The sequence below is a fragment of the Symsagittifera roscoffensis genome, chromosome 1 (assembly GCF_963678635.1).
Source record: "Symsagittifera roscoffensis chromosome 1, txSymRosc1.1, whole genome shotgun sequence".
In the NCBI taxonomy this organism is placed as follows: domain Eukaryota; kingdom Metazoa; phylum Xenacoelomorpha; order Acoela; family Convolutidae; genus Symsagittifera; species Symsagittifera roscoffensis.
In genome coordinates this window covers 18,245,145-18,272,257 of record NC_087062.1, presented here as the reverse complement: position 1 = coordinate 18,272,257, position 27,113 = coordinate 18,245,145, and the positions used below count along the sequence as shown (strand labels likewise).

The 27,113-nt window shown below is 36.2% G+C and overlaps 1 protein-coding gene and 1 pseudogene across 2 annotated transcripts; both read right to left on the bottom strand.

Annotated features, from left to right (window-relative positions):
* Positions 1-4,026: 4,026 nt before the first annotated feature.
* LOC134850558 (transcription factor COE3-like) lies at positions 4,027-7,061 on the bottom strand (annotated as a pseudogene).
* Positions 7,062-7,162: 101 nt separating this feature from the next.
* On the bottom strand, positions 7,163-22,787 carry LOC134838899 (transcription factor COE1-like). 2 transcript variants are annotated; one of them, XM_063854208.1, is made up of 9 exons: positions 21,710-22,787; positions 20,965-21,221; positions 20,277-20,406; positions 19,635-19,703; positions 10,786-10,985; positions 8,902-9,162; positions 8,421-8,663; positions 7,884-8,093; positions 7,163-7,494 (listed from the first exon to the last, which is right to left on the bottom strand). In XM_063854208.1, exons 1-9 carry the CDS (start codon positions 22,465-22,467, stop codon positions 7,325-7,327), a joined length of 2,298 nt encoding a protein of 765 aa, XP_063710278.1. In that variant the 5' UTR covers positions 22,468-22,787; the 3' UTR covers positions 7,163-7,324. The 2 variants fall into 2 exon arrangements, with proteins under 2 accessions (XP_063710278.1, XP_063710287.1); XM_063854217.1 differs by having other exon boundaries at positions 7,884-8,078; positions 21,710-22,785.
* Between the last annotated feature and the right edge of the window lie 4,326 nt (positions 22,788-27,113).

Below are 27,113 nucleotides of genomic sequence, written 5' to 3'. Positions count from 1 at the left end.
TTTTTCGTTGACACAGAGATAATGAGATGACGAAACTTTTCTCGACAAAACCGTCATCAGGTATGTGCTATCTTTTTGTGTTTAGTTTTTGTGCACTAACATTGAGCAAAAAAGTTATAGCAGGCTGGACCGGGTGACTTTTGACTGATTGGCTTCGTAAAAAAAACGGAATTTGCTAACTCTGCCTAGGTAAACAAAACAATTAAATCGTTAATTTGGACGAGTGATATCTGTTTTAATATGGTACGTTCATTGCTGCGCAGTGATTATTATTCATTTTCCTATCCTCACAAATTTGAGATAAAGGCTTCAAGCTACAAAAAGTTCATCAAGATTTTTTCACAGGCGGCCACTTCCCAATTTTACGTAGAAAAAAAATTGTGGCTGTGCTGTTTTTTTTTGTTTTTTGTTGACACAGAGATAATGAGATGACGAAATTTTTCTCGACAAAATCGTCATCAGTTATGTGCTATCTTTTTGTGTTTAGTTTTTGTGCACTAACATTGAGCAAAAAAAAGTTATAGCAGGCTGGACCGGGTGACTTTTGACTGATTGGCTTCGTAAAAAAAACTGAATTTGCTAACTCTGCCTGTGTAAACAAAACAATTAAATCGTTAATTTGGACGAGTAATTCTGTTTTAATATGATACTGCGCAGTGCTGCGCAGTGATTATTATTCATTTTTCTATCCTCACAAATTTGAAATAAAGGCTTCAAGCTACAAAAAGTTCATCAATATTTTTTTCAAAGGCGGTCACTTCCCAATTTTACGAAGAAAAAATTGGGGCTGTTCTGTTTTTTTTTTGTTTTTTGGTGACACAGAGATAATGAGATGACGACACTTTTCTCGACAAAATCGTCATCAGTTATGTGCTATCTTTTTGTGTTTAGTTTTTGTGCACTAACATTGAGCAGAAAAGTTATAGCAGGCTGGACCGGGTGGCTTTTGACTGATTGGCTTCGTAAAAAAAATGAACTTGCTAACTCTGCCTGTGTAAATAAAACAATTAAATTGTTAATTTGGACGAGTAATTCTGTTTTAATATGATACTGCGCAGTGCTTATTACTAAGTACAAGGGTTTTGTTTTTAGTTTGATTTTGTTATTATAGTTTTTTCGGTTTTCAAAAACTGAACAAAGTTTTTTGGCTAAATATTCCAGGCTTATTTCATTGCTAATTACCCCGGCGATCAGCAAGTGTATGGATATAGAATACTTGATTTTTTTTCCGTTAAAATTTTTTAAAACTGAATGATCAAAATTAGAAATGGTACATTTAGGTTCAGTTCATAAAATGTTCAAATTTGTTTGCGTCTCCGGCTTTTTTGGTCTGCAAATTACAAAGACGCCTGTTTTTTTTTTCAAACGGGAAATAGTGGGTTCAAAAACAAAAATTTGTAGTCTAACTATTTTTCTGCTTTTGTTATTTTTTTGGCCGAGATGCCACATTGTAGAGTTTTTTTTCCTTTTGTAGTGGCTTTTAGTGTTTCGAATTATTTCTGCTGTTTTTAATTTTACTAGCCTTGAGTTTGTTTGTTTTTTTTTGTTTTGTTTTTTGCTCGAAATTTTTGTTCTGCCCAATTGATTTCGGCTGAGTGACCTCATTTTGTGTCGTTTCAAGGGGAACATAAATTTTTTGCTCACCTCTGGAGTGCACAAAATTTTTAGACATAAATTTCTTTCAAGTTTTGTCGGTTAACTGGCGGGGTGTTTTGTTTCTGTAATATTTGGTAAATTGTTCATAATTTTTTCTCCATTTTCAAGAGGGCAAACATAGTTTATGGTTTTTTGGTTCTTAAACAAGCCAAAACTTTCTGTTAGAATAGAAAACTCTCTGTTTTTATTAATCTATCGGTTTTTTCGGATGCAGAATCAAAAATTGCGTGAAAATTGTTATAGTTTTTACACTTGTGAGAGCAAGGTTCCTGTAATCGGGAACTAGACTTATTTTCACGTAAATATGTTTTCTTACTTATTTTTCAAGAAATTTAGAAATAAGAGCAGTTTTTTACAAACTGTTATGCTCAATTTCCTATAATTCATTCAATTATAATAACGATCCCTTATTTCGAAAAAAAAAACTATAAAAGAAAAAGTTGGTGTTTTAGTTTTGATATCGTTTTTTCGTCTGAATTTTGTTTGGCTCGTTTTTTTTTAATGCTGATATGTAATCTGGTAGTTTAGTATTATCTTTTTTTTTCAATGCATGGATTTGTTTTCAATTTTAAAACGATTCTACTATAATTGAAAATTGTTCGGCTTATAAATTTAAGTTTTTTGCTCACTTTATGCAGTGGTTTCACTCATACTTGAGACTTAAAAGCTCCAGAGTTCAATTCCAGTCTAAACTTTTTTTGTGAACTGAAAAGTTTTGCCTACATTAGACTATCGTCTGTCTGATTACTTTTGTCCGCCTAGTTTCCGCAGAAAAAACTTTTTTGAGAATAGAACACTTGAGGATAGCATTCACAATGATACAAGTAAAGTTTATAATTGTGATTTACTTGTATCATAGCATTCACAATGATACAAGTAAAGTTTATAATTGTATTCCTTTTTTGTTACCAAATATTTCTGGCTTTCTTTGCAAATTTTTTGTGAAAAAAGAATCGATTTTTTGAATATTGTTTTTCGAATATTGTAAATTTTTTGATAAATTTTTTTAATTGTTTTCATTTAGAATCGTTCATTTTTGCATTGCAAATGGTGCAAAGCTTAGCTTTGCTTCTGTTTAATTTTTAGGGTGTGTTTTAGGATTGAATGATTTTTTGCGATTCAATTTGATGCCATAGAGTTTTGTTTTCATATGTCAAAAATTCATGCTGAAAAAGATCATACAATACTAAGTTGTTTCTTTGATTTTTTGAAGTTTTGACTTGATTTGTCTACGAAGATGTATGGCGAGTGTCGCAAGAGATTCAGAAGTGGATTTTTCGGCTGAAATTACTGGAGAAAAAATGAAGTTACGTGTTTTTTGTTGCCTTTGCGGATATTTTTGTCTTTTTCATTGTTATCTGTTTTTGGCATTCAGTTCGCTTAACGTTGCGTATCAACTTTTTTAAAGTTTGATGTAATTGGGTTTTTCTAGATTTTCTGCTAATGTTTTGAAGAAATTGTTGGAAGCTTTAACATTTTTTTTTGTGTTTTTGTTTTCTTATTCATTTATTTTTTTTTCATTGTTATCTTAATTTATAGCAACTTTTGATGTTAAATTTGATGTTTTTGATTTTTTCTGTTGATGTTTATATCCATTTTTTTTGTTTGATATGCAGGTTTATAGTTGGTTGCAAAATTTTAAGCAAATTTTTGAGCATATTTAAGAACTTTTGGATCTCGGTTTTCTTAGAATTTTCATCTGTTGGATATGAGAAAGAATAAACGGAGTTTGTGTTGCCAAAATTTTTTTGCATGTTTTAGGTTCTAACTGAAATGTTTTTACACAAACCGACTTGCGAGTTCTGGGTCGTTTTACGCATTCTCGTTTTTCTAACCGAACTCAAAAATAAAACTGCTGAGCCGGTGGCAATTTGATAGCACTGTCAATTAAATAGCATCTATTGTATCTGCTTTATTAGTGGCTAGTCTTTTTTCCTGTTTTCGCTTTTTTGAAGCTTTTTAGGGTTAATTTTTGCCGTTTTCTCGCTGGTGTTTGTTTGCGAACTGCCATTTCGCCTTGGTCTAAAATATTATAATTGTCACCTTCAATTTGACCTGTAAAGTTGCTTAAAGGGCCCTATGGCGCCAGATTGATGAGATGACGATATAAACTTTTTTTGTCAAAAGTTGGTCCAAAAGACGAGGATATTTGGCACTTTTTCTACACATGTAGCGTACAGCACCGAAGGTGGAGGCTCGAAATATTGATCTGATCAACTTAAGAAAATGGTTTGACAAAAAATTGAAACACACCTAGCGTGTATCTGATCCAACTCAGGCTCATTTGATTCATATGTAATTTGAAATTATCCATAAAATTGTGAGTAAAACTGTTCAACATAAAAATTTGTAAATTCAGTTTTAGAGATATGTTAATAATATACAAACATTAAAAATTGAAAAGAATTCAAAATGGGTAGGCATCTAACAAATATATCAAATCTATCTAAGCGACAAAATTCAAAAACCCTCTTGAATTTCGTGGAAAGGATGAACATAAAAGATGAACAAATTAAGTGGATTATTTGTAAAGACTGTTTCAAAACTCAAATGAAGTTCAGGAGGCCTGTAAAACAGGCGAGGAGTTTTGTCGCGAAGGGGCGAATGCGGACTTTTGTTTGACGGCGTTGATCATGTTTGCGGGTGAAAATGAGAATATGCCTGGAGTGTGGTGTCCCCCTGCCATGTGATGAGACTGCAGGGCGGGAGGGGAGCCGGTCATCCCAACTGAAACAATCACTTATAACTTTAGTGATCAAAATCAACTAATCGACAAAATATTAAAGGTATTTAAACTAAGACGTCTTCTGCTATTGATGAAGCAGAAAAAAAAAGATTATGCCTTTCTGCAAAACTCAAAAAGAATAGAATCTAAATTTACACGGGTCGCTTTAACTGCATCGAACCAGCACAAATGGACTTGACTCGGTTTTGTAATGAGATTTTAATCGAGTCGGAAAAGCCTCTAGAGGCCTTGACTTGGTTGTTCAGTCGAGGTCATGCCCATTTTTTAGTTTTGACAATTTTTGGTTTTGCTTTCATCATCTGACGAATCCAGAAACTCGTTTGTTTGCAAAAGGAGTCGAGAAAATGAATGTTTTCCTATTCGATTCTAACTTACATGAGTGGGCGGCAGGGTTGAGGAATGCAGCCTGTGGATTCATGGCTGCCCCATTGTGATAACTGTTCATGCCCAGAGTGGCGGCGGCTGCATTGTTCATGGTGGAATAGGCGTTGCCAGGGGTAGATCCGTTCACACCCATCGCTCCTGGCCCATATCCACGGGGTGACAGGAGGTTCGTGTTCTTGCCGAAGCCTGCATAAAAGCCACCTGATTCAATGCAACGTCCAAGTTTAAATTGACAAGAATTAGCTAGGATAAAAATGTTTAGCCCAGGTTTCAGCTAAATAAGAAAATCTATTTTTAGTTTATTATTTCATTAAGTGCTGGTTTTCACGCACAGTGAACGTTTCTTTTCAAACTTTTTTCTCGGCTTAAAAATTACTCCTAGCGTTTTTCCGGTTTTCTCGAAATCGGCACCAAATCACAATAATTTCAAATGGTTATTTCGTGAAAAATTGCGCGGCTTTTTTATGCAGAAAATAATTTGATTGGAACCGGAACCAGTTTGAATGCTTAATTGTTGAGTAACTCACCTAACGAGTACTGCGTGTGATCATTGACTGTGTCTTCGAAGTAGCTGACCATGTTGGTGTGATGTGTGGGGGGTAGGGCGGCCAGAGGATTCTGATTGCGAGTCATGGAGTACAGTGCCTCTGCCAAGTCAGCCGCGCGCTTCAGAATTACTTCTTTTGGGATCTTCTCGGGGTCTCCCGGGTGACGAGGAATGAGGCGTGACAGACGCTGGAACCCGAAATCTATCGTCGGCTCACTCAACGCTGCAAAGAAATGAAATAGACTGAGTGTTTCAGTATTGAGTGCTCCTGAAACTAGCATAAATCTGCAAAATCAGTAGTAGTTTTGATTATTCAGCGATTATTTGATCCAATGGATAGAGAACGTTAATCTGATTCGGAGAAATTTTTCAGCGTGTAGTGGCTTTATCTGGTTTTTTGGGATGTTTTTTTAATTGAATTATTGTGGTACCTGTATATACAAATCTGCCTGGCGCGCCCTTGCAGAACTGTTTGCTCTTGTAGCTCAGTGTTACCTCAACCACCCCCGGAATGTGTCTGGGTGGGGTTTGCACCCGGATTGCATGTGGGGTGACCAGTTCACTCCAGACTATCATGGTTCCAAAGACCACCTGGAGTCCGTCGAAGAAGTTGTCGCCGACTATGATGACCGTGGATCCTCCCGTAGTCCACCCTTCGCTGGGGAGATTGCTTTGATGCATGGTGTCGCAGCTTAAATATAAATAGGTTTCCAGAAAACAAACTGCAAACTAATATCTTTGTCTACGTGTTTTTTGTTGCCTTTGCGGATATTTTTATCTTTTTCATTGTTATCTGTTTTTGGCATTCAGTTCGCTTAACGTTGCGTATCAACTTTCTTAAAGTTTGATGTAATTGGGTTTTTCTAGATTTTCTGCTAATGTTTTGAAGAAATTGTTGGAAGCTTTAACATTTTTTTTTGTGTTTTTGTTTTCTTATTCATTTATTTTTTTTTCATTGTTATCTTAATTTATAGCAACTTTTGATGTTAAATTTGATGTTTTTGATTTTTTCTGTTGATGTTTATATCCATTTTTTTTGTTTGATATGCAGGTTTATAGTTGGTTGCAAGATTTTAAGCAAATTTTTGAGCATATTTAAGAACTTTTGGATCTCGGTTTTCTTAGAATTTTCATCTGTTGGATATGAGAAAGAATAAACGGAGTTTGTGTTGCCAAAATTTTTTTGCATGTTTTAGGTTCTAACTGAAATGTTTTTACACAAACCGACTTGCGAGCTCCGGGTCGTTTTACGCATTCTCGTTTTTCTAACCGAACTCAAAAATAAAACTGCTGAGCCGGTGGCAATTTGATAGCACTGTCAATTAAATAGCATCTATTGTATCTGCTTTATTAGTGGCTAGTCTTTTTTCCTGTTTTCGCTTTTTTGAAGCTTTTTAGGGTTACTTTTTGCCGTTTTCTCGCTGGTGTTTGTTTGCGAACTGCCATTTCGCCTTGGTCTAAAATATTATAATTGTCACCTTCAATTTGACCTGTAAAGTTGCTTAAAGGGACCTATGGCGCCAGATTGATGAGATGACGATATAAACTTTTTTTGTCAAAAGTTGGTCCAAAAGACGAGGATATTTGGCACTTTTTCTACACATGTAGCGTACAGCACCGAAGGTGGAGGCTCGAAATATTGATCTGATCAACTTAAGAAAATGGTTTGACAAAAAATTGAAACACACCTAGCGTGTATCTGATCCAACTCAGGCTCATTTGATTCATATGTAATTTGAAATTATCCATAAAATTGTGAGTAAAACTGTTCAACATAAAAATTTGTAAATTCAGTTTTAGAGATATGTTAATAATATACAAACATTAAAAATTGAAAAGAATTCAAAATGGGTAGGCATCTAACAAATATATCAAATCTATCTAAGCGACAAAATTCAAAAACCCTCTTGAATTTCGTGGAAAGGATGAACATAAAAGATGAACAAATTAAGTGGATTATTGTAAAGACTGTTTCAAAACTCAAATGAAGTTCAGGAGGCCTGTAAAACAGGCGAGGAGTTTTGTCGCGAAGGGGCGAATGCGGACTTTTGTTTGACGGCGTTGATCATGTTTGCGGGTGAAAATGAGAATATGCCTGGAGTGTGGTGTCCCCCTGCCATGTGATGAGACTGCAGGGCGGGAGGGGAGCCGGTCATCCCAACTGAAACAATCACTTATAACTTTAGTGATCAAAATCAACTAATCGACAAAGTATTAAGGGTATTTAAACTAAGACGTCTTCTGCTATTGATGAAGCAGAAAAAAAAAGATTATGCCTTTCTGCAAAACTCAAAAAGAATAGAATCTAATTTTACACGGGTCGCTTTAACTGCATCGAACCAGCACAAATGGACTTGACTTGGTTTTGTAATTTTAATCGAGTCGGAAAAGCCTCTAGAGGCCTTGACTTGGTTGTTCAGTCGAGGTCATGCCCATTTTTTAGTTTTGACATATTTTGATTTTGCTTTCATCATCTGACGAATCCAGAAACTCATTTGTTTGCGAAAGGAATCGAGAAAATGAATGTTTTCCTATTCGATTCTAACTTACATGAGTGGGCGGCAGGGTTGAGGAATGCAGCCTGTGGATTCATGGCTGCCCCATTGTGATAACTGTTCATGCCCAGAGTGGCGGCGGCTGCATTGTTCATGGTGGAATAGGCGTTGCCAGGGGTGGATCCGTTCACACCCATCGCTCCTGGCCCATATCCACGGGGTGACAGGAGGTTGGTGTTCTTGCCGAAGCCTGCATAAAAGCCACCTGATTCAATGCAACGTCCAATTTTAAATTGACAAGAATTAGCTAGGATAAAAAATGTTTAGCCCAGGTTTCAGCTAAATAAGAAAATCTATTTTTAATTTATTATTTCATTAAGTGATGGTTTTCACGCACAGTGAACGTTTCCTTTCAAACTTTTTTCTCAGCTTAAAAATTACTCCTAGCGTTTTTCCGGTTTTCTCGAAATCGGCACCAAATCACAATCATTTCAAATGGTTATTTCGTGAAAAATTGCGCGGCTTTTTTATGCAGAAAATACTTTGATGGGAACCGGAACCAGTTTGAATGCTTTATTGTTGAGTAACTCACCTAACGAGTACTGCGTGTGATCATTGACTGTGTCTTCGAAGTAGCTGACCATGTTGGTGTGATGTGTGGGGGGTAGGGCGGCCAGAGGATTCTGATTGCGAGTCATGGAGTACAGTGCCTCTGCCAAGTCAGCCGCGCGCTTCAGAATCACTTCTTTTGGGATCTTCTCGGGGTCTCCCGGGTGACGAGGAATGAGGCGTGACAGACGCTGGAACCCGAAATCTATCGTCGGCTCACTCAACGCTGCAAAAAATGAAATAGACTGAGGGTTTCAATATTGAGTGCTCCTGAAACTAGCATAAATCTGGAAAATCAGTAGTAGTTTTGATTATAAAGCGATTATTTGATCCAATGGATAGAGAACGTTAATCTGATGTCATTCAAATAATTTACTATTGCGGGTACTGAGGAGAAATTTTTCAGCGTGTAGTGGCTTTATCTGGTTTTTTGGGATGTTTGTTTAATTGAAGTATTGTGGTACCTGTATATACAAATCTGCCTGGCGCGCCCTTGCAGAACTGTTTGCTCTTGTAGCTCAGTGTTACCTCAACGACCCCCGGAATGTGTCTGGGTGGGGTTTGCACCCGGATTGCATGTGGGGTGACCAGTTCACTCCAGACTATCATGGTTCCAAAGACCACCTGGAGTCCGTCGAAGAAGTTGTCGCCGACTATGATGACCGTGGATCCTCCCGTAGTCCACCCTTCGCTGGGGGAGATTGCTTTGATGCATGGTGTCGCAGCTAAAATATAAATCGGTTTTCAGAAAATCGAACTAATATCGTTGTCTATTTGCGTACGGCGCTTCAGACAGTTTTTTCTCCGAAGATGTCATGTTTCAAATAGAAATTGTTCTGTTTATGATAGTCGAAATTTTTGTCCCGACTTTCGAAAAATGTGACGGAATATTTGTGCTCGATGTGGTTTTTTCCCTTAGAATTTTTGTGTCATCTGCAAGGTATTGACGCGTTGAGCTCAATTTAAAAAAGCTAATTCATTTGTGGATATTTATTGTAAATTAAGGGGGGCTTGAAAATTGCCAATTGCGTCAACTAACGCATGTATTTTGTCATTTAAAAAAGCATTTCGCTGACTTTAAAGGTTCGTCGCAACATACATTCAGCTGAGGGAATCGCACATACGAGCTGTCTTGCTTAGTATTTAGATCGGGTCAACGCTTTTCCCGGTTAGAATATCGAGCGAAATAGTTTTCTCAATGTATCACAATTTATCATCGTAAATTAGTTCACAGTTTCCTAGTTAAGAGTAATTTTTGAGCAAATTAATGTTTATAATTCATAACATGTAGGCTATTGCTAAACAGGTCTAGGGTTTAAACGTCTTCGTGTTATGTCCAGTACATAGTGTAGTGCATGTGGAAAGATGTTGAAAATATTGTGAAAATAAGACTGCGTAAGACTGGGCAGAAGAACTTGTAGTGAAAAAGAGGGTGTATGTTGTCAGTTGAGATTTGAAGATTGAGTAATGGGCAGATTTGATTGGATTAACTTTTATGGAACCAATTTCAAGTACCCACACCTGATCTCCCCTCAGCCCCGTAGTAGCCCATACTCTATACTCTCATGTGCTACCCCTTGCACGCTCCATTACACACAAATCCCCTAATTTATACATTCCAATGTCCCCCTGTATACTTCTTCCAAATCCAACACGGGTCCCAAATACACATAGATTACATTACATGTACACACTTTAAGTATAGACATGGATGTCCCAAATGATGTGTATTCTGATTGTTGTATTTTGGACTGCTGAGCTAATTGTGCATAAGTGCCCAACCGAATCATTCGCAAAGGGATTTACGGTTGAGCTCAGATTTTTTATAGTTCTCCAGTGCTTTCAGTTTATGTTCATAGTGCAGAAATGAGTTAATTGAAAATGACAGTGATATGATGTAATTTTTGTGCAGTTCCATGAAAACAAGTAAACAATTCTGATTAGGGAAAGTACATGAAGTGGTACACAATAAAGTCAGGGTGAGTTTACCTGAAGCCGGTCAAAGTAAATTTTTTTTCAGGTAAATTATAAGTTAACATATGGTTTAAATTGTTGAAAAAATATCAGCTCAGACCTTTTAATCATATTGGTTTTGATGATTCAATGCAATTCGAGTTAAAAACGATTTTTGATTCGACTAACCAGAAAGTATTCGAATAAAGAAGAGTTAGAAAATGAGGTTAAAGGGAGTAGTAGTGTAACGAGTACAAACTAACATGCATCATTAGGGGACAGTTTTGAGGGGTGGTGTGCCGCTAGTGCGTTGTGGTGGGGGTGTCCTCCTCCGCCCCCGCCGGAGAGTGCCGCGAGCCCGCCGACTCCACCGCCGCCACCCGCCCCGCACTCACCCTCCGATGGGTCCAGTCTCCGCGTCCTCCGCCCGTGTTTGCTGTTGTTGTGAACAAACATGTTGTCACTGACTGCAAGCACGTGACCGTCGACGTTTGGAGTGCTGCTGAGAACCACCTGGAATCTACGCATGTCACGTGGGTTGCCCGCATTCTTCAGACAGTTCTGATTGCACTTGAGGAAAAACTTGAGGAAGTATCTGAAATAAAAACAAAAGCACATTTGTAAGTAATGACATTTTTCTGGAAATTTTTGCTTAAAAGGTAATAATTAAATAAGATAAATGTCAACATTGTCTTGGAGACACCTTTTTCTTTTGGGAAAATATGAATACAGATTTCATTCTTTCCTCTGAAAGTTACCCAAAAAGGATAAATGATTAATATCAATTAACTTGAACTTTTGGCCTTCAACTTGTCATATGGCAGTGTTTGAAAACAACGAAAAGACTTCAACAAAGTTATTTAATTTAATCATCAAATAAATTTGTTTTTAAGACGGTGTATGCACTTGGGAAGGGGCCAGCATCTAAGCTGTTCCTCGAATTTGATTAGAAAGCTAGCCCATGCCAGTCCATATTGTAAACGGATTCAAAATTAACTTTGCCTCGAAATGCCATTCATGTTAAGAAATTGTCGGTCTCTTTAATTTGAGTCTCTTAATTTTATTGTATTCCCAACAATAGACTTAATTTCTGGAGCACCTCTCTTTCTAAATTGCTAAGTGGCCAAAATGCGAAAGAAGCGACACTTGGCTCTAAATGTGAACTTCCCAATAGCATCTTCAGGAGACTTATCAATTAATCTAATTGATGAGCCAGTTAAATTTTGGTGAAAATTTTCGACATTTAAGAGCAATCTCACGAATCTGAGCGGCAAAGAACTATTCTGAGGTTAACGTTTAGATAAGAATTAGAAGAACAAGCCTGGCTAAAAGATAGATAGTATGATTGCATTTTCTCTCTAGTCCCAAATTTGTAATGCACTTTTCAGATAAAGACTTCGTCCAACTCATGTTTCATCATTACAAGGCAACCAAGTTATTTTTGTGCCGCGGCGGCGCATCTTTTTTCGTAGTGGGCCTCAAGATATAAACCTTTTAACTAGAATTCTTATCGCGAAACTTAAAATTGGACCCCATTGAGAATTCTGCAATACTCTAAAGGCAAAACTGCCCTCATTTTCTAAAAAAGATCTAAAATATATATATATATATATATATATATATATATATATATATATATATATATATATATATATATATTTTTTTTTGCAATAAATAAGTTTGTAATTCTAGACGCTTTTGTTTCCACCGAAATTAATTGCAAGGTTAATTACTGAAATATTAAAAGCTATTTGTGACATGTACTTTGAAAGTATCAAAACGACTTGTTTTCATTACCGAGTGCCTTTTGAATGGAGAATTCTCAAATGCACAAAAGGCTATTATATCTCTCTAGAGATCATTAGACAATGCATTTCAAATCCCATTGAAATTTATGCCTGCTTTATTCATCAAAATTTCTGTGATTTTCTTTTGAAAGTTTGTTTTGTTTTTTTTTGAAAAAAAAAACGAATAACCGCTATTTTAGTCTTTTTTCCATTTTTTTATTTTTTCATTTTTCTGATAATTTAACATGCCGTTCTATTAAGAGGTTCAAGTGCTAATTGGGGTCCCTTGAGCAGCGCAAATTTCATTCAATGCCTCCTTATTAAATCAACTGGTGTAGTTTTTCTGAATAATATCCACTCATTACGAATTCCACTCTCATCTCTCAGCACGCAAACAGTTGACTTTTGGGCCTGCAGGGAAAAGACTTCTTAAATGATTCTTCCAAACAAACAAACAAGGCTCTTCTGATGGGTTAATTCAATTGAATTTCTAATGTTTGTGCTATTATGCGACGGAATAATTCAATTTTAGCCCCCGTCTAGAGTCAGAATGATACGAGAGCTCTTAATCAACTCAAAAATCAAAACAAAAGCGAATTTAGTGCTGCAATTTTGAAAACATTTTCCACTAATATGTATCGAAATGTTCTCAACTCTATTTTGATCTCACTGAAAAAAAACGACAGTTTATGTCAGTCGGTTTGAAAAATCAATATCAAGTCGTTTCATTTTGTGGTGTCGCATGGTATAAAATCCTTGACAGTGACCCTTGTCTTGCGAATAAAATGCGTTATGATTGTTTTTACCTGTCAAGAAGTAGTCAAGCAGAACAAATTTACTCATATCAGGGCGAAGCCCTGAAGTTTCCGACTGCCTTTTAAGGTCTATGGATCAATAATAACTGAAAAAATTTAATGTAACAAAATAAAACTAAATTTGTTTTTTAAGTTTGAGATTTTTTATGAAAATCATTCCCCCACACGCAATATAAAATACAATGACATAGATTTTGCTCCTAGCAACAAACAAGACTGCTCGTATATCAGGGCAAAGCCCTGACTGTTCCGACTGTCCTTTAATTCATATCGAAAAATTTTTGAGAAAAGAAAGTATTGAAAGTCGGTAAATTTTGGGCAAAATTTTGAGTCGTACAAAATAAATGCGACCTCCATTCAATTTGGAACAATTTTGTTGTGCGGGATAACTTGTCTCGCATAAATAATTCGCGTTACCTTCTCAGCATTATGAATACTCTTCAAAGCGCGCATAAATTACTCCAGAAAATGGCCAATTTGGCATTTTTCAAACCTCCAAAACTTTACAAAAAAGTTTTTTTAAAGTTTGAATTCAGGAAGTCGATATCTTCAATGAGGTATAAAAAAACTTAGTTGAAAACAATTATTTCAATCGGCGAAAATTGACTGATTAAAAAACACACAGAGCATAAATATTCCGTTTTCTTCGAAAATCGGAACAAAAAATTATGGCAAATAAGCTTCGTTCAACCAATTCGGAACAATTTCTAAGACGGATTAGATCTTCGCTAACGCGTTAATAGCGCGAAATATATCGCGCGTTAATTGTCTCAAATTGGCCAAAATGGCAATCTTTAAACCAACTAAACTTTACGAAAAATGATCACGGTGAAATCTCTTTCCAAATTTAAGGTCAAGACAACAATACTTTTTGAATGATAAAAAAAATTCGTTAAAACAGGCACAAATATTCAGTTACTTTCGTTACGAAAGTCGGAACAACTAGTACCAGAACCTATTCTGCCCTTGCAAGTCTGTTGGGATAAATTTATCTTTTTTAGCTAATGGTTATCGTAATGACTTGTTGTTCCGACTTTCGAATTTTTTTATATCATTCAAAAGGTATTGTTGTCCTGAGCTTAAATTTGAAAAAATATTTCACCTGTGATCATTTTTCGTAAAGCTATGAGGGTTTAAAGATTGCCATTTTGGCCATTTTGACCAATTTGGGACAATTAAACGCGCAATATAATTCGCGCTATTAACGCGTAAGCGAGATTTTGGATAGCAATTTTGGTTTAAAGATAGCAATTTTGGCCAATTTGGGACATTTAACGCCCGATATTTCGCGCTATTAACGGTAAGCGGAGAGTTAATCCGTCTTAGAAATCGTTCCAAATTGGTTAAAAGAAGTTTATTTGCCATAATTGATTTGTTACAAGGAACGAAATCTATCTTTTTGTAGTTTATTTGGCGTGTGGGGGGATGATTTTCTTAAAATTTCAAATTTAAAAAAAAAAATTTCAATTTATTTTATTTCATTTAATTTTTTTCATGTATTACTGCTGCTCAATAAACCTTAAAAGGCAGTCGGAACATTCAGGGCTTCGCCCTGATACGAGCAGTCTTGTTTAAAGCTTTCATAACTAATTAATCTTTTTTCACAAAAACAATATGTTAACAAAGCTGCTAGAAAGAAAAATATACATATCAAATGATGCGCTCGCGGAAAAAACCCCCAGGATAAAACTCACCAGGATAAAATCCCCCGGGATAAAATCCCAACAGATATAATCTCCCAGGACTAAATCCCCCATAAGATTTTCCCCTCATATGCGATGTCAAGTGCATGAAGCATTTGGTAAAATTGAGATGTCTCAATTCCATTTGGAATTATTTTATTCGGTAGCAGGGCAATGTACCCTATTCCAATCTATCCTATACCATTCTCCCCTATGTCAATTAATTAACATAATATTTTAATTGGAATCGGAATGATAACAGCACGCACTACTGCATTCAAGTTCAAATTTTTGGACTCAAACTGAATGAGTCTTCAACTTAAGCAAATTTTTCGGTCGGAACAACAATCTTGTTGAAAAACGTGTCGGAACAAATTTCAAAATAGGTTATAAAGTCAATGGAAAAATAAACGAATATCTGAACTATTTTCTCTCCTATGGCACCTAGCAAAGAATAAAAACTAAAATAATGGTTCAGTATGATTTTTTGTGCTTAACCATTGATTTAATTTTTAATAGATTTTTTATTCTTTACGATTTTTTTTTATTCTCCATTGTATACAGTATTTATTTCCAACTTTTCTCTTCAAGCAGGGGAAATGATTAAACTCTCCAAGAATAGGGGGAAATAGAAAAAGAGATCCGAAAAAACTAGTCTCAAAAACGCGTCCCAACGAGTCTCTGACAAAATAGGTGAAAAATTGATTTTTTGTGCATATTTATGTGAGGATGACTTGATGAAAATGAGATGTTTGGATCGATGAGTGAGAGTAGAAGTTTATGAGTTTATGAATGGGGGCTTGAAAGTTAATTACGTTCACAGGTTATTGCGCATAATAAGGCCCTAACCCCTCTTTGCCACCTACTCTAAATGCAGCAAACCCGGGGAAGAAGCCAGGCTCCACTGACTATGTAATATAAAACAGCTATCTCCCCATTAAACACTTGAGTAGCTACTCCCCGAAGTTACCCTCTTTCTTCCCTTCTTAACCCAACAAAAACAAAGTTACTTTTCATTCGCTTTTAAACCCCAAATTATTTGACAATGAAAGGTTTCCATTAAAAACAAAAACATCCGAATGATTTGCCCATAAAGAAGGAGCAAATTTGAGTTTTAATGTACGATTTTGCCTTTGAGCCGTCTTGCATTTGCAAATAGTTTATATTTTGAAAACGTTTTTTTTTTTCGATTTTCACTGAAAACAAATTTCTTAATTTTTGTTTGCGAATTATAGTTGTTCGCCTAGCGTTAGTTTGAAAGACTAATTTCTTACATTGATATGAAATTGATGAATTTTGCAGCAAACAATCAAAAAAACAATATTGAACTGTACCACTTGCTCGAATGTAATCAACGTCTGGTTTAATCAATGATTGGGCTGCATTCAAAAATTCGCCCGTGAAAATTAAAAACAAAATCCTTTATGTTTCGCTCCTCGGCATTTGTTGCCTCACAAAGACTTATTTGCTGATTGGGTGTCATTTTTCTGATGCTCACCTGAAGAAAAACTGTCAAAAATAATTAAAATAAGATTAAACGGGGCTTCGGGCTCGTTTTGATTAAAAGTGGGCGAAATTTAAAATTGCGTTCCGTTTTGTTGTTCTTGCTGAAAAAGAATCTATTTCTCAAGAGCCCCTTGCGAATTGACTGAATTATAATTTTTCATGTCAATCTTGTCTTGTGAAAAGTGAAAAGTCTTCTGGGACCGGGTGTTATTTTCATCAGTTTCTGCCAATCCCCCATTAAACCCAAATCGCATTCCCCTAACAACAATATTCGGCAGTCTTACGAACTTTTTTAGTAAATTAACACTTAACCACAACCCTCTATTGAGATATATAACCGGTTAGTTTTCTGGTTATAAGTATAGTTATAAAAATTAGTGATTTAAACAGCAGCCAAGGGCGCTAGATTGGGTCGGTATAAGACTGAATTGCTCCGAAATGCAATTGTAGACTGTAGTCTAAATTAGCTGTCCCGTTCGCTTAGATTAGACCCACACCCCTACATTCAGACGATCCCCAACCAGTAATGGAATGTGACAGTTCATTTCTAGCTGGGATCAATTGCCCCGAGCCAACAATTCGATCACGCTTTTCTTAACAGCCAATTTTTGAATAACCAAAAATGTCGACCTTATCACAGCCTTATGTACTTAACGCGATTGAAATTCAAATTCATTTTCAAATTTTTTATAATACCCCAGCAAGACCGTTCTTGAAAAAACAATTGGGTAATATTGGATGGGGTAACTTCAGTTGCTCACTTAAAAGTCAAAATTCTGGGTTGATTTCTGGTCGATTTAGATTACGTAATCGTGCTGGCTGATGTTTTACGTCAGATAATTTGTTGTTTTGATTAACAGCCGCAAAATTAATCATCAGGTTGAGTTATTTATCTCGAGTTGATTTGAGAGCCCGCCGCCGGCAGGGCAAATTCCCCCACCTGAGACCGGGGGCAGGCCATGGAGTTATCATAAATATTAACTTTACTGCTTAATGGACTAAAAGCATGATAAGCTAAAAGAGCAACCGGAAAATTAGTTCCAAAATTTACAGAAAAGTTTCCCAGAAAAATATTTCTTGTTTTTTTTTCGAAAATTCGTTGTTCCGATAATCGAATTTGTAGAAGGACGTTCGTATTATGGTTTTTTATCTACGGAAAATCAATAAATAATTACATAAATTTGAGTGGGTATTCACACATTTTGCCCCGCAAATCGTCCACTAAGAAAGCGGCGATTAAATAACTGAGCAATAAGTTATGTAATAACGAAATGTGTTAAATTATGGGGCAAAATCAGCCACTAATTTTAAGAGGGGTGAAATGTGAGTGATACATGATAATGAAACCCTTCTAGTTGAGATTCGAGCAAAATCTATCACTTTTTACTTTATATGGCGTGCGGGGGTATGATTTTCACAAAAAATCTCAAATAAAAAAAATCAATTTTTTTATTTAATTTTTTCATGTTATTATTGCTCCATTGACCTTAAAAGGCAGTCGAAACATTCAGGGCTTCGCACTGATACGAGCAGTCTTGTTTGTTCTTTATGCCTTTCACCAGAATTTACTTTTAATTTTAAAATCAGGGAAAGGAAAACTCTAAGGCATAGGAAGAACTATTCAGAAAAAACCTAATTTATTATTCATATTTACATGCACTATAAAACTAAAATTTTCAAGTCTTTTGACGAAAAATGCTGCGGATGTATTATGAACGAGTACCTATAGACAATTGAGTTAAAGTGAATTATTAACTTTTGGGTAAATTTGGATAAATGCCCAGGAATGTGCGGTTGGCTTTTTGGGTCCAATTGGAACCACTTTGCAGATTAAATTCCTCTGAAAAAATTCAACAAGAGGGGAGCCGAAATGGCTGGAGTGTTGACAGTGCAAATTGTTCTGTTTTCACCACACAAACAACTTTTAATCCACTTCTGTTTGTAATATTAATTCCACAAACTGAATCGATTTTCCAAGTGCCCAATCAATTAAAACTCATCCACTTAATCTTTTGCGAAAAAAAATTAATTTAACTTTTGTTTCAAAAATAGCAATCGTTGAAAGGGAAAGACGCGAGGAACCTGGAACGCCTCAAAATATGACGCCATAAATATTTAAGAAAATGTCTACAAACAGAGTTTTGCATCAAGTAACATAAAATTTTCATTGAAGTAACAGCCAAAAAAAACCCAAAATATGTTTAAAAAAATATAGCAGCCAAAAAAGGATAAAAAAATTGATTAAATTGCGGTTAGAACTTATGAGATTTATTTTTGTGAAACTAAACTACTCGCAGAATAAAATTGAGAGCTGAAATTTTGAATCAAAGTTGATATTCCGCAAAACTTTGACTTTTTGCATCAAAAGCCGAATTTTTCATGTGTCTCTGATCATTAAAAGTCTGCTTTTCTCTGCTTTTTTCACCATTTGCTTTTCAACTCGGAATGGCCATAACTTTGTAGTTTTTTTTTTAATTTATGGAAGTTATTACTGTGGCGACAGAGCAGAGCAAGAGTAATTGTACTAATCGCGCGAATGTCAGGGGAGCAGTTGGGAAAATTACGGGTCATCATCATCACCAGACTTCATCATTCACACCCCTCCTTAACTTTCCTGTTACACTATACCGAAACAGATTGCAACAAAAGTACAAAGGATTTTTCATTGTCTGTTGTCTATTTTAGCCCCAGTACATTTTGGCCATTATCCAAATCTATGGTTGAGTGTTTTGATGTAGCCTGTTGAGCATTTATTTATGTTTGTTTTCTATGCGCAATGAAATCTGAATGAAAAAAAAAACAAATAAAATCATTGAAAGGCACATAATAATGACTGTAATTTAGTTTTTTGGTTTTTGGAGATTAAAACAAAAAAATCCTCCCTATGTAAACTGAAAGTTGAGTGCTGCACGTGGAGGTTACATTATCCAAAAAACCTCACATGGTATAGAGCGAGTGTGGCATCCTATTATAGCAGTTTCGGTCATTATTTGGGTTTCAAAAGTTTTGATTAAGTTGACCAAGTATCGAGAAAAGCTGGAGTGCATTTTTTGGTATTCGGACTTATTTTTTCGGTAGTTTATTTTACGGTTTGTTCTCCCTACGTGGTTTAGTGTTCTTTTTACAAGCTCAGCTGAAAATTGAAAATATTTTCAACTAATTACCAATTCGATCTTTTTGTGTAATTATGAAGAATACCGAAAGATTTATCAGGTCGGATTGGTCTATGTTACTTGCACTGCACAGCAACAAGCTACCCTCGTTTTTATTAAAAGTTGATAACCCCTTTGTTTAGGCACGCCTCTCTAAATGTCGACTTTCTAACGCAGGGTAGACCAATTTTTTTTCTGACATACGGTTCAAAATAATGATAGTGGAAAATTGAGACGGTTGATCATTATGACCAACAGCAAGCAGCAAAATTTTTTTTATATATTTTTAGAGCTCTACTGACCTGTCGATGATAACTGGGTCACTTGGTGTTTCGTTTCTGTTGCCACAACTCTTCTTGTCACAACAACGACTGAAACAGATCAATCACAGTTATGCTTTCAGATGCCTTAAAACGTGATCTAATTTTCTCACAATTTTGAAGTTTTTTAATTAGACAAAAATCAGGCACTTTTTGCAGGTTTACAGAAAATAAAAAGTTCTACAATCGGGTCATGCATGTAGAATGGATACTCGAACTTTCGAACTTCTGTTTCAATGCCATTTAAAAATCTGAAAAATCTGTGCCTACGCTATTAAGCTGATCACTGCTGTTAGCTTATCAGCATAACGCATATCTGAACTCAACATGCAAAATCAGAGACCCATCTGAGCGTCTGTTTCCAAACCCGGCCGGCCGGGATATCATTTCACGCTTAATCTGCTCCGGCTAAATTGAGAGCTTTTAGCCTAATCTAATTATTCCAAGCGGAAAATCGCCCATAAAGAAATGGAAAATGGAATTCTGCTATATTTCAGATATCGTGCATTAAATTTTTCGGGCATAACGGGTTGTTAAGAACGTCATGAATACGAAAAATTAAAGCCTTTGAATGAAAGGTAAAAAGAAAATAAGCCATTTTCGGTTAAAGTAAGTTTCGGTTACCTGCACATGACCTCGTGTGTGAGTAGTACCCTGCACATCTCAGGGTTTTTGTCCTGACCTTCGTACCAGATGGGCTGTTTGGTGACTGAGTCAATAAGCCGAATGTAAATGTCTTGTTCTTGTCTGATACCTGAAAACAGAACTCCATCATCTAATAAGTTCAATTAAAACTTGAAAAAGTTCAAATGTAGTTTTACTCTGAAACTTTTCATTCTGTAAGTACAAAAAAAGTGTTACCTTAAGCTATGATAGCAGCCAGCGATCAAAACAAAAATACAATACTGTACGATTGCACAGCAAGTAGCCCAGAATCTTCCGCACTCAAATTTTATTTAAGAAAATTATTTAATGAAAGATTAAGTTTCACGGTCATTAATTTTTTTCATCATGTAAATAGAATTTTTTTTCAGAAAAAAAATAAACAAGGTATAAGGAATAATTTTAGTTTTTTTTGTAAACCAGCTGTAAACTTCAAAATTAAGTTTTCAACTGCGAGTTGTTGTTACTGCAAGCGTTTTATTCACAAGAATCATGAAAGATTTAAAAAAAATTGAGTTTTTTTCAAATTATCTAAAGGTTCAACCAAGTCAAATCGCAGTGTGACAAGAAACCCTTAAAAATCCGAAAGTGATACTTGAAGTTTTGTCCTATTTCAACGTCATGTAGGGTTGCTGGAATTTGGACTTACCGTTATTGTATAGGACTTGAACCCTGTAGTGTATGCCATTATTACTCTTGTCCTCCCCCTCCCCTCCCGCCCCGTTCACCCCCTGCAGAGCCTCGTTCTCGATGAAGTCCACAAACGCAGTCCGCTCTATCTCCACCGGCTGTCCCGTGCGGTCGTAGAGGGCCACCACGAAGTGGAAGAAGTTGCTCTTCCTCAGGTTGTTCGGAGGCTGTTTCTCGAAGTGAGCTCGGGCCAGGCCGATCGTAGCCACAGAGGCGCTGAACAAGCTTTAGGTGTTGTAACTCAAATTTTTTTTTAGTAATTCAACTGCCAATCGACAAGCTACGAAAAAGTTGGCCATGATTTACACTTCGATATGGAGTGTTTCATGACATGACCAAGCGGGCCAAATCAGTAATGTTATTTTTTCTAGTTGTGAAAACTGAGGATAAATTTTTTGATAGGAATATTGAAAATAGTTTGAGCCGAAAATGATATAGATTTAAAAAAAAATAATTGGCTAGCAAATTTGAAAAAATTTCAGAAGTTTCATTTTTTTTTGAAAAATTTGAGAATATTGCCCATGGGATTGGAAATTTAAGAAGACACGTTTTATCTGAGTCGATGCAATTTTTAACTTATCCCACAAAAACAGTTTCCGTGAAATTTTTGAATTTCGAATATTTTTTAATATTCAACTTCTACTTGACTAATTTTCCATAAAATTTTTTTGGTATGTTAAAAATCCAAAAACGCGCTGTCTTACTTTGTCGCAGTTGCAGCACTCAATACAGCAGCTGCCGTCTCCAGTTTAGCCGCAGCGGCAGCCAAGTTGCCAGGTGTGTTGTGCGGCTGAATACCAGAGGAACCGTTTCCAATCGCACCCGGCGACCCATTCGCTCCTCCCGATGTCGCCGAAGCCAGCACTGCCGCAGCCGCGGTCACGTGATTCTGAACCCAGTTCGAAGTCTGCATGTGATGCGATGAGTGAATTCTGGAGTCAGAAACGGGAGAGGTGTTGACATTCGGGAAAATAATTGGCGAAGATTGGGATAAGTTGTGGTGCTGTTGCTGCAACTGGTGATGTAGCGACGAGGCGGCAATGATTCCGGGATGCACTTTGTGTTCTTCAAGGTCGTTTGTGACTCCGTGTTGATGAAGTTGCTTCAAGGCGTTCACTGCGTTTTCGGCCGCAGATGAATTGTGTATAATATTGAGGTGATTATTGTTTATGTGGTTGTTGTTAATGTTGTTGTTATTTGTGGAGTGTATGTTTAGTTGGTTGGGAGTGGTTAGGGGCGTTGATGATGATGAGGTTGAGGTGGGGGATGATGAATTGATGAGGAGATTTGTGTTGTTGGGTATGATGGATGAAGGGGTTAGATTTGGGAGGGTGGCGATGGCTGAGTTGGCGATGGAGGAGGAGGAGGTATGGTTGGCGCTGCTGCTAGCACTGATACCGCCGCAGTTGTTGGTTATATTATTGGCATTGCCCTTCGGGAATGGATCTTGAAGACTGAACATTGGGGATTTTAACTTATTCTGCTTCGCTTTGTGTGTGCAGCTCCAATATCAATACGCGGGTAATAAGGGGCGAGTTTGGCTCACCGGCGCTGAACAAAGTATTAAGGCGATCTCTTGGGTCTGCGAGTGAATCGAACTTTGTACGACCCAATTGGGACAAAATCGAGAATGAAAGTGGAAAGTAGAAGCTCCCGCCGGATTTTACCTCTTTTTTGCTCTTTTTCCTTCTCAAAATCCCCTGTTCTACAATCATCCAATCAGAGCTCTCCATCTCTCGCCCTTTTCACCTATCATCATCCTTCAGCCCTGTTCCTGTTGCCGTATTTCCAATACTTTTCCTGCTATTTTCCAATTCCGTTTTTATTTACCTGACACAGCTCGATAGAGGGGGATATTAGAATTGTAGAATTTAAAGGGCGCGGGAAGAGGGATTAGATTTTGGGGCAGAATTTATTTCATCGGCTTTAGAGTTGATGCCTCTTGACTGTGGCGGAGTCAACACTACAAATATATTGGGGATTTGAGCCCTGCTCCCAGCCAGTATTCCAATTTATTCCCTCAATTAGCCCTAAATCTCCGATTGATGCGATCAGATCAATCTGACGCCCGCAAAAAAGTTAATCCTATTCTTTCAAAATTGCATAGCACACTTTAAACAAATGACACGGAAGAGGAGTTTCCTATCAATGTGTTTTCATCAAAATATATAATGTGAAAACTAAACTCAATTGTTTTGAGTACACCAAACGTTTACTATTCAAGTCCACCAAAGAAAATATAGAAAATAAAATCCAAAATTTTAGTCTTTATTATCTTATGGAATAGTGCAGAAGGCCTGCTAAAGAAATCCATAAAAGATCTCATAAAACTAAGTAAACCAAGAATTGTCAAGATTAAAGTTTTTGACAAGCGTGAGGAATTTCATGATGAGTCTTTAATGCAGATCCTATCTTGGGCAGAACAGTATCTGATTTTGGGGTGGTTTGATACGCAGAGTGCGCCCTGTCAGAGGTTCGAGACTCTAACTACATAAAGGGTTGTCACCTTTTAGAACCAACTCATTTTTGCTTGCTTGCAAAGAAAACATCACAATTTTTTCTCGTTCAATTTGTGATATTAATCAAGCTAGAGATTATATTTCAGTTCAGCATCAAGCTGGAAATTACTAGGAACAAAAATTTGCACTCGATATGTTTTGGAGCTAAAGTTTGACACTGCATCCGAGTTTCGCTTACGCTGCTTACAATGCGTACAAAATTGACTAGCGTTGGTTTTTTAAGATTTAATTTTGTAAGAGCAATAACATAGAAAAACAAGGTTAGCCAGTTAAAGTAGCATACAATGTTTCAACCACATTAATTTTAAAAAATTTCGAAAAAAAGCGCTTGTTTCGTTTTTTGCGCGTGATGTGATGTGATCAGAATGCGTAATAATTTAACGAATTAGCACAAGTGTCTTCGAAAGAGAATAACAAACGAAAAAATAGAAAAAAGTTTCAAAAAAATATTCTAAGGATCTTTTTTCAATTTTTTTGCACAACAGTCTTAAAACCTTTTGAAATTTTGAACCTCGGTCGTTTTAATCGCTCGAATTTCGACTGAAACTCCCGGTGTTTCTCGACACTGATCGGTGTTTCTCGACACTGAACAAGTTTTTGAAAATTTTTTAAAAAACCGTTTACATTACGGTTGAAACGGTTGAAAGGGTTTGAACGAGATATATCACTCGACCCATTCCAATGATTATTTGTGGTACTTGATTTTGCGTGGACAAAATAAAATACGCTCGAAGATAAAGTTTCTCCCCATTTTCAATGATTGGAACAAAACAACAACTGAAAACTACTACCATTAATCAAAAATCAGGTGAAAATATTTTCTCAGGGCGTTGAAACTTTTGATTGAAAAGTGAGAAATGCAATGAAAAATTAACAAAATTGAAAAGAAACAAAAGATTAAATATGAAAATTGGATCAAAATATTTATGCGTAGAAATCAAAAAGAGCGATATTTTAAAAAAAAGTTAAGTTTAACAATTGTTTTTTGAAAGAGTTTCTAAAACTTTGAAAAATTTAGTTCAACATACCTTTTACTGAGTGGAGTAACTGCGATAAATTTACCTGAAGAAAGCAACATATCTCTTAAACGTTTGCAAACTTATTCATAGATATAAGGTTTGACCCAAAAATTTTAAGATTTTGATTGACTCGACCCTGATTTTGACTGACTCGCCTTGATTTTGACGGAGTCAATGGAATAAAAAAAATATTCGAGTTTCATCGACATGGGCGTGCTATTTTTGGCTGATTTGACCCAGCCAAAAATATAACAGACTCCATCGACTCAAGCGTACTACGTTTCGACCAAAACCACAGAAAACCATATCATGCACTAAAAACTCAGTCATACCGTTTGAACACCGTTCGGCAATGGAAATATTACGATTACGTTTTTGAAATACAGAAAACGAATGCGTAGTGTTTTTTCTATAATAATTTTTTTTGTCAGTAACAAACACTTTCATTTGATAGTCAATGTTTCAAAAATTTTAAAGGCCATTTAACATATTTTAACTAAAACTAAAGTTTCAAGAGAAAAACATTGGAGAAAGTTTTTTTTTGAAAAAAAAAACAATTTTCTTCAATTGAAAATTTAACAATTATCAATTAAACTTCTCATCAATTGTTTTGCAAAACCAATTGAGTACCCTCAAAAAGCTGTTTTCTTAATTTTTGTAATCTTATACCAAGCCTTGCTTTTCGGCACTTGTAAATCTATTTCGGCTTCGTTTTTGGATAGATTTTTAAGTTGTGCCCTATTTTTTATTCCATAGAAAGCCTGTTTTGAGTACAACTTTCGTGTTCTAGATTGCCCGTTTGATTGACCTAAGCAGGTCATCTGTCTATAAACTTGTATCTTATCTCAAAAACATATAGGCTATCAAGCAGGGGCGGATCTAGGATTTTCTCGAGGGGGGGGCGGATTTTCAAAAATTTTCCAAAATTTTGACGACGTTTTTTTTTTTTTTAGGTCGACCAAATTGATTTTTATTTTTCGCGCTCTCCTAAAGCACTGTTTTGCCCTTATTTAGGCAAAATTTTCTGCGCCGCAGGCAAATTTTTGAAAAAACAGTCAAAAAAGCCGTTTTTGGGCACTTTTTGAAAAATTTTGACAAAAAAAAATGCGTTTTTTTGGCGCGCGCTCCCCCCAAAAATAGCATTTATTGGCGCCTTTAGAAAAATTTTAGGGTCGGTCGGCCAAAAATGGATTTCTGAAAAAGTATCAAAGGGGGGACCCTTTGAGTCGGCAGGGGGTCAAATCCCTGAGGGGGGGGGGGGGGGGGCGTCCGCCCCCCCCCGCCCCTTCCCCCCTAAATCCGCCCCTGCTATCAAGTAAACGTAAGGAGTTCAGATATATAATCAACACGTCTTAATTGCGTTTCTAAAACCGCAATCTATACACCTGCTACATGCACCCACCCACTTCACCCACTTTGCTCGACAGAGCCAAAATATAACTTGATCAGCTGCTTCGGAACAAAAGAGGCGTACATTTTTCATACATTTAAAGCATTGCATAAAAGTTCTATGACTAGCTTTTCCCCAAACATAGAATTTATATGATTAGCGTTCTTCTATATACAAGCTGTTTTGCCGAAACTGTATGACCCGCATTTCTCCCTAAGAGTTTTTAAAAGTTGTTTAATTTGAATTTCTGATTTTTCTCAATCACAGTAAAAAAGAATTTTTTCGAAGCAAAGATTTTCACAGACAGCCTGCATTTGCATAATTGCTACTCTATTCAAGGTTTGGGATTAAACATGAAGTTATCAGAAACATTTTTTGGTATGGTCAGAATGCTGCTACTTAAAAATGCATTGGTTGAAATTCAATGCCTGTTTGTTTTAAAGATAAAAGTTTATGTATCCATATGAATCAAAAAATTCAATTCTGGTTTTTCATAAAACATTCATTGTTTTATGTTTTATTTCATAAAAATTAAAACATTCAAAAACAGGCCAAAGAAGGTGTTTTTAGGACCAAAAAGTTTCATAAAAATCTCGTTTTTTTGGCGCGCGCTCACCACTCAAAATTAGTATAAATTGGCCCCTAAGGCGCCGTTAGAAAATTTGTGGGTCCATCAGCCAAAATTGGCATCTAAAAATAGTACAAAGGGGGGGCCGATTCCCTGAGGGGTCGAATTCCTGAGGGGGAGGTAGACGCTCCCCCACCTAAATCCCTGGATGTCATAATCAATGTGATTTTTTTTTCGTCGCATTTTCTTGCGTTTTTGTATTTGGCTACTTGTTCCGACTTTTGATACGAAAGTAACGGAATATTTGTGCTCGGGGTGGGTTTTTTTTTCTTCAGACAAATGTCGACTTTTTAACTAGCCATTTTTGACGGATTTTTTTTATATCATTCGAAAGGTATTGTTGTCTTGAGCTCAAAATTGAAAATATATTTCACCTGTGATCATTTTTCGTAAAGTTACGGGGGTTTAAAGATTGCCATTTTGACCAATTTGGGACAATTAACGCGCGATATAATTTGCGCTATTAACGCGTAAGCGGAGAGTTAATCCGTCTTAGAAATCGTTTCAAATTGGTTAAAAGAAGCTTATTTGCCATAAATGGTTTGTTACAAG